At 35.7% G+C, this 12,746-nt stretch overlaps 1 protein-coding gene across 6 annotated transcripts; it reads left to right on the plus strand.

The window, feature by feature from the left end:
* The first annotated feature begins 294 nt into the window (after nucleotides 1-294).
* LOC141439059 (uncharacterized) lies at nucleotides 295-12,453 on the plus strand. Of its 6 annotated transcripts, none has more exons than XM_074103186.1 (4): nucleotides 295-375; nucleotides 3,891-4,055; nucleotides 9,388-9,504; nucleotides 11,132-12,453. In XM_074103186.1, the coding sequence occupies exons 2-4, from the start codon at nucleotides 3,977-3,979 to the stop codon at nucleotides 11,668-11,670; spliced, it is 735 nt and encodes a 244-aa protein (XP_073959287.1). In that variant the 5' UTR covers nucleotides 295-375; nucleotides 3,891-3,976; the 3' UTR covers nucleotides 11,671-12,453. The 6 variants fall into 6 exon arrangements, with proteins under 6 accessions (XP_073959287.1, XP_073959290.1, XP_073959288.1 ...); XM_074103189.1 differs by having other exon boundaries at nucleotides 322-337; XM_074103187.1 differs by having other exon boundaries at nucleotides 336-444.
* The last annotated feature ends 293 nt before the right edge of the window (nucleotides 12,454-12,746 follow it).

The following is a 12,746-nucleotide window of genomic DNA, read 5'->3' on the forward strand; positions in this document are numbered from 1 at the left end:
AACATTCGAATATCGAAAACGAATGTGTAATTCCGTATCTCTCAATCTCTTTGTCTAGTTTATCTCCTGAAAATAAATCAATTAATGCAATCATTTAGTGGAATCTTTTCTTCTACATGCCCATTGTTTAGCAAAGCATTACATTTCTTCTCAACATAACGACATTGTTCACCCCATCGGTTGCCAGCCAGCGTTATGTTCGATACATTATTGATATTCGTCCATTTCTAACAAAAGACGTGGTACACGCTAGATGCGCGAGGCTGTGCCCGCCAGTCCGCTACGAGCCGTAGCCGCGGTGCTACGTGCTACGAACGCGCTACGACGTAGCGCACTCGTACGTTGACCGCTACGTAATTTTGATTTATAAAACGTGTAAGCTATAGAATATAATAGAGTGGAGATATTATAGAACGTGTTTAAACTTCGTGGTAAACTGAATAGGTTATAATATATAATATTCGCGAAAAGTAATGATGTGAGATCTTAATACATACATACAACATTTTAGATTCTAGTAGAGACCTAAAATTTATCATAAACTAAACATTTTGTAAAAGAAAATAACCTTTTTCGACGTCTGAGACGGTTAAAACTATAATCAAGTTGTTATTTAAAAAACTGGTCAAGTTTTTTGTTAGTTGTTGGTTGATATGTGTCGCTTTTATTTGTTCTCATGTGATTCTTTCAATATGAATAATAAAATAATTAAAAAAACGTAATAAACATGCCCATACTAAAATTAATCCAGTTTACTTGTATATTTATTTGTAAGTTCAAAAAAAGGACTTTATTTTAAATTCTTGAATTATTTTATAGCCAATAAGTTAACATAAAGAGCTTAATAAAATTAAACAAAATAAGTTTATCAAAACAAGAATCGCGTGAAGCTTATCTCATAAATATGCTTACAACACTGTCCCAATAAAATACTCATCGGACCGTAATCGTTTTGCTTCCTCGTATTTGTTTAGGATTTTCATTTCGAAACTGTTGTATTGTGAGTGTTTCAATTAATTCCGGCGCGCGGAGCATTCCCGAATGCTCCCAATTAACTGTCCGGAAATGTTATCACGACCGGAAACTACATTCATTGTGCTCTATTTCAATAGCAGGGAAACGTGAAAATATAACTAAACGAATAGTTAGTAAAGTTAAACAAAATTATATTTTATCTAAGATACGAGTATGAGAGTTATTAGTTACGCACTGAACCCGCATGGGAACTACGGCCCAATTTCTCTTATTTTGAGAGGAGACCTGTACCCCAGCAGTGTGAAGTTAAGGCTGAGATCATGATAGGGTGATGAAGTAAATTATTTGTAAATAAAAAATATATAAATAAATTTAATCATAATCTCGACAAGAAATTGATTTGTGTTCACTGTACCGAGAATAGCCAGTTAAACACAAGTAAACCAACCTCAAGCAAAACATTGTGCGACTTGTATACTTTAAATTTTGCGCATTGCCATGTGACAGTCGCGCAGGCCAATCGGCGCTTACGCTTGCCACGCACACCCGCCCCGCGCACCACTCAGTCCCCTACCATACCTTATTTTAAACTTGTGGGCATAACGGTCACCGCTACATTTCCACCTCGCATATTTATGGATAATTTTCCACTCAGTATTCATGTGTTTATTTAAATTACTTGTACTTCAATAACCAGTAATAATAATAAGACAAATTACTAGAAAATTAAACAGTGTGAGTGATTCTTCATCACTTCATCAGCTACGAGTATCTTGGCCTATATACATACCACTGCAGGGCAGTTTTAGAAAAAAAAAGTACAAAATTAAAACTTTGCTCTTACCACATTTAGATTCTTGTGGTTAATTTAAAATTCTTATTCCGTGCGGAAAAAAACGAGTTACAATCTTTCAAAGCACTCTGTTAAACAAAAGTGTGGTACACAAAGTACTTATGTTAATAAGCACCCGGCTGCCCAACGAATATACGAGCTATAATGTGCCGTATAAGGAAACTGCAGGTCTGCTAATGGATTACTTTTCCCGGCTGTCTCTGCCGAAAACTATTTAATTTAACAAAAGAACAAATCTTTATTTCAATTAGGCGTCGACTGGATGAAGTTTATGCTGAATTTACTGACTTAATTTCTTAACAAGGAATCTTTGTACTGTTTAATAAAGAGCTTAATTAGAAAAAGTAGGCTGGGTGCTATCTCCTATCCAAGTAAAATACATAATTTGTATTTATGTATGAGTAACTTTCCTTGTTACTCAGCTAAATAAATAAAAAATAAACACACGTCTTTTTCACAGTCATGAGATAAATAAAGTTATATGGTCGTTACATTTTTTGGCTGATGACAAAATATTTTATGTACCACTTGTCTCGTTTTGTAACTAGACTTATATGAGCACAGGAATATTTTTCTGTTTTTTGCGACATATAAAAATCTTATATCAATCATATAAATATTCTGAATAAATTGCCTAATTATAATAATTGTCATGTGTGTGTAAATGTAATATATTATTCCGTCCGTAACATTTGTATTCAGTATTCAGTATTTATTTATTGCAACACTTTTTACAAAATGAATATATTTCATTAATTTTTGTCTTGTATTTCAAACAATGTATATTGTTTCTGAATAAATAACTATTTAACGCCGTACCTATGTACAGTCAAAAAACTCTTACTAGACTTAGATGTTTGGTTTTTCACTGCTCCGAGGACCCAAGTATTTGATATTAATTTTAAATCGATATCTCCCCACGTTTCTAAGAAAAAAAGGGCTCGATCGAACCTCTATTGGAAAGGGTTCCGTTTTTGTCAGCTGGTGTACGGAACCCTAAAAGCAGAATCTTTCGGTAAATATCTGGCTTACGCATCACTCTCGTATCACATGGCACATATTACAACTGTATAAGCCAGGTCTAGGAGAGTGTTCGGCATGTGTCGGCCAAACACCTTTTAGGTAGAACAACATAAGCCGATTGAACCTCCCGCCCAGAGTTGGTAATGTTATGAATCTTCTTGTTTAATCCGTCGCCAAGTCGATGCTTATTTATGTTCACATCACTTATTTATGGAATTATATATTAAGTAAGTTAAGTAACTACTTATATTTTTATAGACGGCAAAAATAATTATTTTACGTAAAAACATACGTTTGGCTCTATTTTTCGTAACAAAGGGATGTATATGTCGCAGCGTAGGGAAATCGGCAAAACAGAGATTTAAACAAATATCTAAGGGATATGACTAAATCACGCCAAGCAAGATGTAAAAATGGCGAATACATGTTATCATTTGCCTAGAAATAATCAGTCATTTGATCAAATTCCTGAATCTATTTAGTGAAATGATGAAATTACCCAAAAATGCAACTCGTTTTTTTCATTTTAGTGATTTGATAATATCCTTGAAACACGTCAGTGAGCTATTTTATTTCCTCAAATTGTTACTTACAGATTTTACTTACGCAAAAAAGAAAAAGTTAAACGCATTGTTTTCTCAAAATAATATCCCTTATAATGTTGTTAAATTTTTCTTCTTTCGCAATAATGATGAACGGGGGCAAGATAAAAATCAGATTGAAGGAAAATGGATCATTGTTTACACCTGTAACGCGGTGCACAATGTTTCCGTTTTCGTTTTATATCTTTCTAGAAAATTCTTTGAAGAAAACCATTTTGCTAGATTATTTACATCGGAACCTACGTTTTAAATCGGTAAAACTATGTAAATATTGTCTCTAGTTCATCTATTATATAATTAGACAAGGTTTGACTTTGATGTTCAAATAGTGGCAGGAAGACCGATGTTCGGGGAGATAAAAGATCTGTCTAATATAATATATCCCTTTACTCGCTAGAAACTTTGCTGATATTTTATGGCTATTAAACCTTTTGCAGATGTGGAATAGAACCAGAAATGAAGGGTCCATGTTAAGTACGCGACAGTGAACGTTTTAGTGTGCTGTACACTGCAATAAATAACAATGTATACGTCGATGTGGTTCATGAGTGTAGTGGCTATTCTGGTTGTGGACGTGAGGACAGGAGCGTTGCTGCAAAAAGGTGAGACCCTTTAAGAAAATAAAGTTTAGTTCAACCAAACCCATCAACTTATTTGCACTACACAATCTATATGATATAAAAACTTTTCGTTGTATGGATACGTACGCGAGATTTACTTGCATAGATACGTAATAGTAATGTATAGTAATGTTTTTTTGCTTTTAATGTATTTTATTTTTTAGTCTGAAAGATCCTACATTAAATCGATGATTTATACTAATATAGTAATGTAAGTTTTGTGACTGTGCTGTGCTATCAACTATTCAGGAGTTCGCTACAGATCGGATTATGTTAATCTCCCAAAATGAATTCATATTTTCATTTCTAAAATCAACATTATGATCGCAGGACACCGTTAGCATAATACGAGCTTAGAGAGATTGCGTTCCGGGTTTCTTTTCATACACCCATATTAGTTTCGAAGAACGGGTCACAAGCACAACCAATGAATAAATGGATTACACGCTCTTTAGAAACCTTTGCTATTATATCTATTTGGATAAAAATCCGCCCTTTTCATTTTAATACAGCTCTCTACGTCAACTGTACGGGTTTATTTATGAAGCCGGTCGTTATGTAGCGAGATATTCAGTTTTTTTTTTCATATATAAAATACGACAAACGGGCATGCGGCTCATCATCGCCGCCCATGGACACCTACAGTGACCTATATTACCATGGGTACCATTGACGCCTTGCAGAAAGTGGTACAGTCGCTTTTTATAGGCAAAAAACTGTAAAACCTCAGCCGCCAGTCCTTTTGCACATTTGCCAAAGTTGCACGTACAGGGTAAGAATCACCGCTTAAACCGCACAGTGGTCGAGCACCATCCATCCAGCTAGATACATTCAGAACATTGAACGCATATAAGCGTTTTGCTAACTTTCACCCAGTTCCTTAAACGCTACTGTGGGTTCTTATAACGTTGCTGTAATACTATGAATACATATGAACGCTTGTGTATGGACATTTATTAAAACTACTTAATGATAGCCAAAGGAACGCTTATACCTACGCGTTTGAAGCTCTGAGCAAAGTCAAGACTTGGCTACAGTTTAAAAACAAAAATGCCAACAGTGAATGCGTTAAGTGCCCAAAGGACAGCGATAAGAAAACGGCGATAATGATAGCTCAACGATAGACAGCTACCTATTATTTTAGTCTACCTAATGTTCATGCAGTAATTCGTTAATTATGCAACTTGTAAGGTGGAAGTTATTCTATAGTCAAGGCATCGAGGAAAATAAATAAATCTGCACAAGAATCCTATGCGCTGGGCGCCTCCTAAGGGTAATTATTGACTAGCCGTATCTATGAGCAATTAAGGTCAGCCATTCTCGTGAGAGAATGGAGCGAACACAAGCAAAAGGAAACGAGGAAACGTAGGAAATGAATATCCTCTAATAAGTAATCGTAAATCAAAATAATTACTAAGATATAGACATTAAAACAGTATTGATTGCTGTTTTATACATACGAATAGATATAGATTTCCTTACAATCAAATAATAAAAGCATTAATTTAGCCAGCCGTGACTACGATTTACTTCACGTATACTTATCAAAGTAACCAAATAAAGTTTCTTTTTTGAGGTTATATCAGAAACGTACGAAAAAAAATCTCTTTAAATCAAAATCAATCCCAACCAAACGCAAGTGACTTCAAAGTTGAGTAATAACGTTGGAGTTTTATTATTAGAAAAGTTTGAGATTTGAATTTCCCTAAGCGGCGACAAAATGTACCCGAATATTCGTAAGAAATGTGATTTCTTACCGACGACCCGAGCTGCCGCGCCGGGCACCTTCACAAACACGCGTGAGGATGTGTTTGACTTCGTTAATTGAAATGGGAGAGTATAAATCACAGCGCGGTTGAATTTAAATCAGTGGATAATCGCTTACTTCGTATACATAATCAACGAGCTTTCCTTTTGTGACAATTATCACTCTCGATCTGAGGAATATTGATGCCCATGTGCATCTACATATGAAAGTAGAGAAAAATTTAGCTTAGTACTCTTCAATCTGGCATCTTTGACACGAAGAAGAAATTCTCTAGGAGTTTTCTGAATATCATTATATATTATAAGGAAGGAGTTTTCTTAATATAATTATAAATATATTCCATAGCCAGCTATTTCTCTGCCAATTATAATTTAAATCAGTTGAGGTAATTCAGTGAAAATGTTACAAGTCGACTGACAGAATCAATCCGGTTTTATATAATTTTAATGCGTTGTACACTCTCGTACCTTTGTTAAGGGAGTTTTCCTTTTGTTGCGATTTGCTTTGAAGTTAAGCTTTGATGCTGGGGTCACTGAACAGCGTTACCTACATTAATTTGTATAAGTCATAACTTGACTTTGAGAGCAAAATGTTACAAAGAAAGTTCTCATTTGAATCATTTGGCTAGAAAAATACTTAGAACATTAGAATGTTACCAAGTGGAAACTGCTTTAAACAAAAAATAAGCTAAAATTAATTTCCAAGCAACCCTTCATCAAATATTTCAGGTAAATTAATTTATCATTTAACGATGAACAGATAAGTAAAGGCTGATTGTTTTAGCTGTTGAAATTATTTATTTTTTCAACTGAACCAAAAATTGAGTTTTTGTCGTTCATTTAACGAAACGTCAGTAGGTATCATAAAAAACTTGTACTTGTATGGGGTCAATAGGACCACCTTACGACATGCTAAGTTAAAACTCGCCTTGCCTGGCGGCCTGTCGGACAGCTCGCCCTCTATCCGACAAGCTATAAAAGGCTAAAATAGTTAGGTAGTTCATTCCAAAAAATACTTGCATTTCACATATTTTGTTTCTTTCCCGTCACTATAAGATGAAACATTTGCTATCAACTAAGGAGGATACATTAGATGTGTGGATAAATAAATACGAGTAGACCATATCCTTTCGAAAACTTAGTGTAAATAGAGAATTTGTATTTTCAAAATCAAATTACCATAAGGCAATTTAAAATCTAGATATACATACTCGTATATGGGTCATGCAAGATCAACTTATTTAATTAGGTAAGTGTATGCAGTGATGCCTTCACGACATGCGTCCATGCGTGCAGACATAGCATCCTAAGATGAACAAATATTATGATTTCGCCATGATAGGGATGGGATTGACAGGGGTCGAGAACAAATAAACCCACTTAGGGTTACCACAAAACGCCTTCTGTCTTATCAAATCCCTCTTTACTCTGAGTATAGTAAACAACACGTAAAAAGTGAACATGTAATTTGAAGTAATTTGCTAGAATAAAATAAATAAATATCGCTGGACACTTGACACCAACTGATCTAGTCCTAAGGTAAGCAAAGCTTGTGTGTACTAGGGAACGGATTAACATACTTTATACACATAAATACATATTAAACGTCCATAACTCGAGAACACTCGTATGTCTCATACGTAATATCTGCCCATGAAGATCGAATCCGTACCTCAAGCTTTCTACGAGTCGTCAGGCTCTCTAACCACTGGGCAATCCGTTTGTCAAAGAAATAAATTGTTACTATAGCGATTAAAATATCAAAGCCTTCCAGCGTTACAAAAGAGTCATCGACAGCCTATCGCAGTCCACTACTCTGTACTCGCTAAGGCGCGCCATTCAGCCCTGTTTTCAGCACTATCAAGTCCCTGCCAGCCGTCCTGCACAAATCGTCGCTCAATGTGGTAGGGCGGCGTTCCACACTGTGTCTTCCAAGACCGTGGTCTCCACTAAACTACCTACTTATCTACCCTAATGGGTATCAGTTCTTCAATAAATGGGACCAGAATACTGCCATTTCAGCTTATTAGTCCTATGAGTTATCTCAATCACTTTGATTCTCAGATGTACCTATGTTCTCGTTTATGATACAAACGGAAATAGAGACTCCTCATTTTTACCCGGCTGCTCAAAAAAGGGTTATTTGAAATTGCTTTAACAGTAGATCGTCAATAGTGGTAAGCCCATATGCATTAAATTAATCATTGAACGCGGACTAGTGCGACTGTAATTAACGCAGTTTCAGGAATAATTTGGATCACATTACACGGCCCATTATGCAGAAATGCTTTCGAATATTAATTATCTGCAAATTTGCATGTTAGCTATATGGCTACTTCTTTTTTCACGGACAGCATGATTGGACTTTGTGGGAGAGGAGTTGAGTATCGTATATTTTTAGGGTGCCATGACGATTTTTCGAGTCAGTGATCTGTTTGCTCAATATTAAATATATCAAATTTACAAGGAAAATTATAACGGATAAGATTGCTTGACAATTAGTAGTAGTTTAAGAGTAAATAGCAGCCTAAGGTATAAAATATACCTACGTAAACTTGAAAGATTCCGTACAGAATACGAAATCCTTAGAAAAATATTACTTGATTTTTTGTAATGGCTACGGAACCCTATATTGAGCGTGTCCGACACGCTCTTTGCCGGTTAATTTTGAATTCTAAAGCTGTTGATTTACGAAAATTATAAAAACGTTTTTAAAAATGTAGACCGCGTGGATAGTTTGTCTAAGCTAAAATTAATCCAACAATAACCGCCTGAGCCTAACGGGGATTCAGTTTCCCGTTAGAATAAACTAATATATTACTTGAGTGCGACGCGTCATTTCAGTTTACTTAGATAAGCTCTACTAACTACCTGTTAGTTTTTGAATTAAGTTATCTGATCTTTCCAAGTAACATTGAGATATAAGTAGGTGAAATCACCGGCAATAATATCTACTGAAAGAACGAAGCACTCTAAATATATCTCATAAACTCTCGTCTATACGAATAAAGGTGACTACTTGAACAGTTTACGTATTTTTATTTTAATGTCTAACTCGCAAAAACTCGAGACTGCATAGTTGTTGTTGTTGTAACTCTTTATTGTACATAAAACATATGAAACATATGTAATTTACATGCAAAATATGTATGCTCTGTGTAGGTAGCCACTCTCTCGGCTGTCAATAATAATAGTAAATATAAGTAATACTTGTTTAGTATCTGGCCAGAATCTATTACCATTCATTACAAACCAGTTGAATCTGTTGAAAATAAGATTTGTTTTTAAATTAATCATTCATATTTACGTCATACTTTGTGTCCTTGCCTGGTTGTCAATAATAATAGTATAGGTAAATAATATTTAGGTACCGTCGGGATCAGATCAGAATCTATTACTAAGTATTATAAATTAGTTGAATATGTAAAAAAATATGATTTGTTTTTAAATGAATTGTTCATGTTCAGGTAGGGTAAGGTAAGACGGTGTCTGAAAAAGGATTAGGGAGTAATAAAATGGTAGTTTATAACTATTTGTTTGTCGGTAGACGAGCCGCGGCGGTGTCACCAGTGCGCGTACAACGGCAGCGCGGCGTGCGCGCCGGCCCGCGTCGCGCCGTGCCCTGCGCGCGACCACCACTGCGCCACCGTCGCCGTAGCACCAGGTGCGAAGACATTATCAGCTTTAATTTGGTACCTTCAGTACACTCCGTGAGCTCTTAAAAAAACCTTCGAATTTTAGAAGCATACTTCGGGTATTGACGATGACACGCGATCACGCGAGAAGAGAGGAAAATAAGAGACATGTAAAAAGTTACGTAAAGGATAACCATCAGTACAAAATAAACCTTACTGTAATAATATTACGCTTATTTATCTTTTTCTAATTTTAATACAATATGACTTTTTGTCATAAAATAAAATAAAATGATAAAAACAAAACCAAATCAGCATTTTCGAATTCTTCCATCGTTAATTTAAATAGAGAACACCCCGCCTTAACACCCTACTTTTGTTTGGAAGTATATAGACCTGTTATACTGTGTCTACTTCTCTTGGGTATGTCAAATTAATTTTTTGGTCTGCTTCCTTTATTATTTTTGTAATGTACTTTTCGAAATCCTCTTTGCTTCTATAACTCGGTCTTGAACCTCATTAAAATACTTACAATCAACACCTTTCTTGAAAATTTCAGCTTCTTTGAAAAAAATAATTCATTATAAACAATTTCCCGTTATTGGCTATTAACAGAAATGTACCCTGTTTAAGTTGACTCCCCATGGAAGTCAATTTTTGAAAAATAAACAAAATAAATAAGTAAGTGGTGGTTTTATCTGCTCTATATAAATAAATGAAAACACAACAAGTGCACTCTTTGCGTGATGGATTGCTACTAAGTCAAAAAGACAATTGTCAATTTCTACTACACGAATCCTTCTGATTTCCCCCGAAACTACCGATCTAAGAGCACCTTGTATAGCGTGGAGGACACCGCATTAGAGAGATAAGCTTTTTAGTACCTACCACCTTACTACTTTTTTGCTCTCAAACGTGCAAGACAGTTACCCGAAAAAAAGGATAGCTGAACTAATTAGATTACTTGACGTTTAGAAAAAAAAAACTAATTAGGAACCAAAATAATGCTAATATTGCAAAACTGATTTTGGAAGACATCACCTAACTTTTAGCTACTAGTACCTAGGCCTTAGTTTTGTAGTCACTCAAGTTATGTTACAAGCAACAATTTTATTTTGATACTGTTAGCAAATCTATTTTTCAGTGTACGTCCGCGCAATATATTTGTGATGATGATGATGAAGCCTTCCATGTCTTGTCCGAAAAAAGCGATCCCTCAGGGTTGCTTATTATGTACATATTATATAGTTGGCAAAGCCAAACTTTGCTTTAAAGGTCCATTTTAAGGTAAGGTTTCATTGGCAATTGAGTAATTATATATGTGTCTTCATGCTGAAACTCACACTCTTCCACCTCCCCTTAAATCAGCACATCATTAGCTGAAAAACCAAGGAAAAACCACACTAAATGCTACGGTGTTTTAAACTCTACGAAAGTATTGCTCTTTTTATATTCACTTCCCGTTCCCAAACAAAACTAATGACGTACAGTCGAATATTTATATTACTTCCCAATAGTATTGCCGTGGCGTCCTAAGTCGTGACTTGTGCTGGATGGTATTTTTGTACTCATTAATAGTAACATTAACATAATGATTTGCGCTGTCGATTGTAAAACTATCGATAAATAAATTAAACTTTTGTTTCTCGCCCTCAGATTTCACGTCAACGCTGACCTGCGCCGCGGCCGCTGAGAATCCATGCTCCCTGTCATATTCTTCAAAACACGCGCTCCAACTGACCTGCACGTGTCCAGGCTGGGCCTGCAACGCGCCTTTCACTCCTCAGCTCAGGAACCACCTGCTCAACTTTACTTCAACCAATAACACAGTCAACCTCACCAAGACGTTTTTCAAACCATTTATCAACATTACCAAAGACAAACTCTATTACACAATTACTGTTAAAGTAAATGCAAGCCAGCCAAACAACACGCAGTTACCAATACATGTCATCGAGCACATGAATGACATAGTTGCACCGCGAGCTGAAGCTTTGAAGCAGGAGGCTACGGAGCCTTCTGATGATGAAGAAGACGAAGGGGAAGGCAGCGGCACGTATGATGAAGCTCGACTAAGGCGACCGGCCTCTGCGCCCGCCGCTCCCAGCTCGTACCTCCCCGCCAACGAAAATACAGCCCCGCCTTTACTCGTTGATTTTCTTCTAATGACAGCCATATTATTCGTTCCGTTGTAGATAGAATTCAACTCATAAAAATGCGAAAAATTGTGTGTGTTTGTTACTCCTCCACGCTAAACAGCGGGACGGATTTAAATGTTTTTTTTTATGCTTATACTGGATCTCTGGAATACAACATTGGCTCGCACGATAAACACAGGTCAAAGCTTAAAATACCTGTTCAAAATTTAGTATCTCTACATAGACAGATCTTACATTCAATTTTGCACAGGTATTCTTCAAGCAACATAAATGAAGAACACGATGTGATTTTTCGGATTTTTCACGCGAAATTAAGAGAAATCCCAAAATTTCAATCGAACAGCCGGATTTAAGAGGATACACAAGGGCCGTTTTCCCATACAAGCGAAGTTCCCTGTTTTTTCTCTGGATAATGCCAGTAGAGCAATATTTTTAGAACAAAAATCTATGACCACTATTGACATGTCCCTATGTTTTTTTCATAAATTAATTATTTAAAGAGACAAAAAAAAAAAAAAAACAGATTTTCCGCTGTGCTCAAACATCCAGAAAACAAATTTGACTAGATTATATAAAAAAAGGAAAACACAGGATCACGGCTAAAGTCTTTCTTTAATTTTTAATAAAAACATTAGTTAAATAAGTCAAGTTGATTTTACTCGTATGTACTTTTAATAGGTATTTTCGGTCCAAACTGCAGTTGTCTCTATCGCGCTCTGCTCGCCGTTGTTCTAGCACTGCGCGACAGCAATATATTTTACAAATACCTATTTTTCAATTCTCTCGCCCGTAGTGTTTCCTCTTAATAATTAACAATTATTCTTCATGCAAGTAAAGTCACGTGTAAAGACGAGCGGAACATAATTTAAATTTAGACTGGTAAGGTATCATCATTTTGTGGTATAAATAAGTTGTTAAGCCTACCCGACGAAAGCAAATGTATTAAAGGGAACAAAACTTATGTAATTAGGGCTTGACAGTTATGTTAATGGTTACAGAGCGGACTTCATAATGAAGTTAATGTAAAGTATAAGCAGCCTCAGAAAAGAGTAAATTTTTGAGCAGTACCTATGACAATCAGCGTGTGCCGACTTGTTTTATCATTTGACATT

This window comes from Choristoneura fumiferana, chromosome 20 (genome assembly GCF_025370935.1).
Source record: "Choristoneura fumiferana chromosome 20, NRCan_CFum_1, whole genome shotgun sequence".
Taxonomy (NCBI): Eukaryota; Metazoa; Arthropoda; class Insecta; order Lepidoptera; family Tortricidae; genus Choristoneura; species Choristoneura fumiferana.

Coding starts and splice junctions, on each gene's coding strand:
- LOC141439059 (XM_074103186.1), top strand. CDS start 3,977: ATGTATACGTCGATGTGGTTCATGAGTGTAGTGGCTATTCTGGTTGTG. Junction 4,056..9,387: donor AGGAGCGTTGCTGCAAAAAG/GTGAGACCCTTT, acceptor GTTTGTCGGTAG/ACGAGCCGCGGCGGTGTCAC. Junction 9,505..11,131: donor CACCGTCGCCGTAGCACCAG/GTGCGAAGACAT, acceptor TCTCGCCCTCAG/ATTTCACGTCAACGCTGACC.